Raw genomic sequence first — 3,937 nt, forward strand, 5'->3', positions numbered from 1 at the left:
TGCCTGAGGGAGGCGCCAGCAGGTGCCTTGTGGAGGAGGGCTGTTGGTGTCCCTATTTCACAAGCCCAGCTTGGAGGACCAGCTGAGACCTTCTAGACAGCTCCTGCATGTCCCTGCTGGGAAACCAGCTTCTCACCTCGGGCACAGAACCTCACCTGCCTGGGCATGCCTCATCTCCTTGCCAGGGTTTGACTAGCCTCAGAACCCCAGAATGCCTGACCCTGTGAGTCACTGGCCTAAACACACCCGCCCCCTGACCGCCTGTCTTATGGCTTGATTAGGGGCAGGTCAACGAGAGTCACAGAGTTGGGGACCCAGATGGGCTCAGAAGAAAGCAGTGGCCTCTAGTGGGTCAGTTCTTACCAAGTTTAAACCCCTACTGAAAGTTCTTATTTAAAGGGTCAAGGAGCCTGCCCAGGGTGTGCCCAAGGAATAGAAGTCCTTGACTCAAGGAGGAAACTTGAACTCACAAAGTGGACGTGGGCTTGTGGATTACCTGCCCTCCTCCACTTGCTCCTGGGCGCTCAGGCACGCAGGCTTGTGTTCCCAGGGACTGCCCTCCCCCCTCTCCACTCCCTCCCCCACATTTGTCCTGGGGAGTATGGGCTGTGGTACAGCAGCTTTTCAAAGGGATATTAGGGATCCGGAGGGCGGGAGTCAAAAACCAGGCTGTCGGGGTTCCATAGAGCATGGACCAGTCACATCACCTGTTTATTAGCTCACGATGTTTATTGAGCACTCGCCACGTGCCAAGTTCCCTGGGGACAAAGAGGTACACTCAGCTCCAGCCCTGTCCTCCAGGAGCATACAGTCCAGCCAGCTGGCCCAGACAGGTGGTAGGACAGCCCACCTTGCCAGGAGCTCACCCTCCTGTCTTAACATTGACTTCTTCAATGATGCCCGCAGCTTCCCCAAAACCTGCCACTGGAGTCAGTGCCTAGGTCATCACGGATTTATGTGACATATAGCTCAGTTTAATGACCACCCCCCCCCCCCCTGCAATCAGCTCTATCTTCTTGCCCCAGTGCCCCAGTCCCTCACACAGGCTGGTTGGACTGGGGACTGGGGATGGGGAGTGAGGACTCCCCATCTCCCATAAATGCTCCGTGAAGCCCCAGAAGATGCTGGGAACATGACTGAGTTGGGGGGGAACAGGTGATCATCTGGCACCCGCTGCTGGGATCCACAGCACCCCCTCCCCTCCGGACCTTCAAAGTCTCTCTGGCTTTCATGGGGAAGCCAGAAAAATCTTAAGAACAAGTTGCTTCCACTTATCTGCCCTGACAGTAGCAGAGAGCAGTTCAAAAGAGAAAATGAGAAAAGTGGACTCCTGTTCCTCAACCTGCCATGTCATCCTCTGAGTTTCTGCTGCCCCAGGCTAACCGCATCAGCACTGGCTCTGTGCTGGGCCCCAGGCCCGGCCCTTCAAGGCAGCAAGCTTCCTCCAGGCCACAGGGCATCCTCACTCTTGTAGTATCCCTCTTCACACCCCAAGACCACCGGGCTTGGTGTGCGGTACACAGGTGCTAACTTAGTGCTTGAGGGAATAAATCCTTCCCGAGCTTACCTAAGGAAGCCCCCACCTCTAGGCACACAGCCCTGGGGGCATCCTGTCCCTATAATTAACTGGAAGCTTTAGGCAGGAAGCCAGGAGTGGAGGTCAAGGCTCCCCCGCCCGCAGAGCCCTTCAGGCCACTGCTGCCGCTTGCCCAGAGGTTCCCAGGATGTTGGCAAGGAGGCAGAATCATGCGGGGCTGGGAGAGCATGACCAGTCAGAGCAGATGGCTGCACCTGGCTCAGGTGAGCTCCTGGCCCAGCGCCTGGGCTGCTGCCAGCACTGGGGCAGATGTGTGGGCTTTGGGGGCAGCTGTGACCGGCCCAGCTCCCGAGCCCTTCCGCCTGCTGAGGCAGGAGGCTTTTTCCAGCCCAGACGTCCCAAACTGGAACTGAACCTGGGCCTCTCTCCTTATTTCCTGGGTCCCGGTGGACTTCAGTCTGCCAGCACAGATCAGAGACATCCGGATCTGCCCCGGTTGTAAGTACCAGGCTGGTCCCTTGTGGTGGGAACGGGAGCTGCCTCCAAGAGCTTCCTGAGTCTGTCCAGCGCCCCTGGTCCCACGCAGTCAGCAAGGTCCGTAGAACGGCCCTGGGGGCTACCAGGGCCTCCAGAGACCCGAGTTCCGGGGAGGTTCGGGTGGTGAGGGCGAGGGGGCGGGCTGCGGGGAGGGCGCTGGCGGGCCGCAAGGGTCCCCAGAGCGCCCGCCGTCGGAGGTGGCACTGGCCGCCCTCCGGCGCAGGTGTTCCAGCAGGCGAGCGCTCACCGCAGGCTCCAGAACGCGGCAGGTGGGTAGCACGCGAGCCAGGCGCGCCAGGCAGGCTCGGTAGCCCTCGCGGTAGCTGTCGGAGGGTGCTGCGGACGGAGAGCGGCGTCAGGCGAGGGCTGGAGCGCTGGCCGCGGGGCCGGGCAGGGGCGGGGTGGGGTCACTCACTGGGCGCCGCCGTCGGGCCGGAGGACGCAGGCAACTCCTGCAGGAAGCGCACGGTCATTTCCAGGATGTCCGCTTTCTCCAGCTTAGAATAGCGGGAGCTCTGCGCCGGGCCACGAAGGAAAGGGACAGAGAAACGTACAAACAAGACAGACCTCCCGCAGGCTGCCGTGAGCACCGCGCTACCAGGAGCTGGGTGCTCCGCGCGCCGTGGCCCGCGGTGGGTGGCCTCCCCGAGCCTTGGGCGCCGCACGTTGGCCCCTTATCGGCTCCTGGGGCAAGAGGATCTCTGCCCGCCTGGCCTCCTCGCCCCGCGCCCAGGGACCCCTACCCCCAGCCCCAGTGCGCCCGGCGGAGCCCCGAGGCCCCAGCACTCACCTCCCTGCCCAGCAGCGGCAGAATAAGCCCCTTGAGCTGGCTCAGGCTCTCGTTGATGCGTGCGCGGCGCCGCTTCTCCAGCAGCGGCTTCAGGCTCTGCAGGCGGGCGTGTAGGCCGAGGTTACATCCAGGCCCCAGCCCTCGCCGCTCTGCCCCCAGACGCCAGTCCCCTGGCTCCTACCTTGCGCAGCTCCGCCGGGTCCCCTGCCCTCCGAGGCAGCCCCATTCTCGGCGGGAAAGCGGCGCCGCTGTGGGGCCGGCCGGTGGAGACCTGCGCGCGAGCGCGCGGACACCGAAAGAAGACCGAGGCCCGCAGGGAGGTCCGGTGCACGACCAGAGCGGGAGCCAGTGGTGCGCGCGCCACGCCTGCAGCCCGGCTTTAAGGAGGCAGCCGGCCCGCCCCGCCCCGCCCCGCGGAGTCAGGCCGCCTGTGGGTCCCACCTCCGCCTTTGTTCCTGCTCGGGGTGGGGGCGGGAGGGGGGACGGCGGGGCCCCCGGGATCCCGCTCCAGGCCTTGGCGTCCCATCTGCGGCGGGGTCGCGGGCCTGGGGCGCCTTCCTCCCAGAGAACCTGCGGGGGTGTGTGTGGGCTGGAGGGAAGAGGTTGGGGCCAGGCCCTTGCCCTTCCTTGTCCAGCGACGCCTTTCTTCTCTCGTTCGAGATCAGCGGCTCCTCTGAGCCCCGCCCTGGGCCTGGGCAGGGGACCCAGGGGCGGCGGGACCCCCAAGTCCCCGGCGTCAGGGAGTTACTACTCAGCTCAGGTTTCTACTACGGGGAGGGACTCCTCGCCCCATCAGTTGGCTTGCGGGGCTGGAAGGGGAGACTGAGGCCCGGAAAGAGATCTCAACTTGCCCCGGCTCCAACGGCTGGAAATTGGCCAGGCAGGACTAAGCCCCCTGCGGCTCCATAGAGTCCTCCAGCCTTCACCGACTTAGGGACCACCTGCCCCCACACCCTCGTCCTCGGTTTTGCACAGGGAAACTGAGGCCCAAAGAAGACGAGGCAACCCAGGAGCACTCGGAGCTCATTTTCATTTCACTGGCTCCACCTCCGGGCTCCCACCCGCGGGACAGT

The 3,937-nt window shown here is 63.8% G+C and overlaps 1 protein-coding gene across 3 annotated transcripts; it reads right to left on the reverse strand.

The window, feature by feature from the left end:
• Positions 1-710: 710 nt before the first annotated feature.
• HES2 (hes family bHLH transcription factor 2) lies at positions 711-3,217 on the reverse strand. 3 transcript variants are annotated; one of them, XM_086344271.1, is made up of 4 exons: positions 3,046-3,217; positions 2,865-2,960; positions 2,490-2,526; positions 711-2,410 (listed from the first exon to the last, which is right to left on the reverse strand). In XM_086344271.1, exons 1-4 carry the CDS (start codon positions 3,088-3,090, stop codon positions 2,154-2,156), a joined length of 435 nt encoding a protein of 144 aa, XP_086200397.1. In that variant the 5' UTR covers positions 3,091-3,217; the 3' UTR covers positions 711-2,153. The 3 variants fall into 3 exon arrangements, with proteins under 3 accessions (XP_086200397.1, XP_086200396.1, XP_086200398.1); XM_086344270.1 differs by having other exon boundaries at positions 2,490-2,589; XM_086344272.1 differs by having other exon boundaries at positions 2,490-2,641.
• Positions 3,218-3,937: the final 720 nt, after the last annotated feature.

This window comes from Bos grunniens, chromosome 16 (assembly GCF_055505025.1).
Source record: "Bos grunniens cultivar Pamir isolate PY7600 chromosome 16, Bosgru_T2T1.0, whole genome shotgun sequence".
Taxonomy (NCBI): Eukaryota; Metazoa; Chordata; class Mammalia; order Artiodactyla; family Bovidae; genus Bos; species Bos grunniens.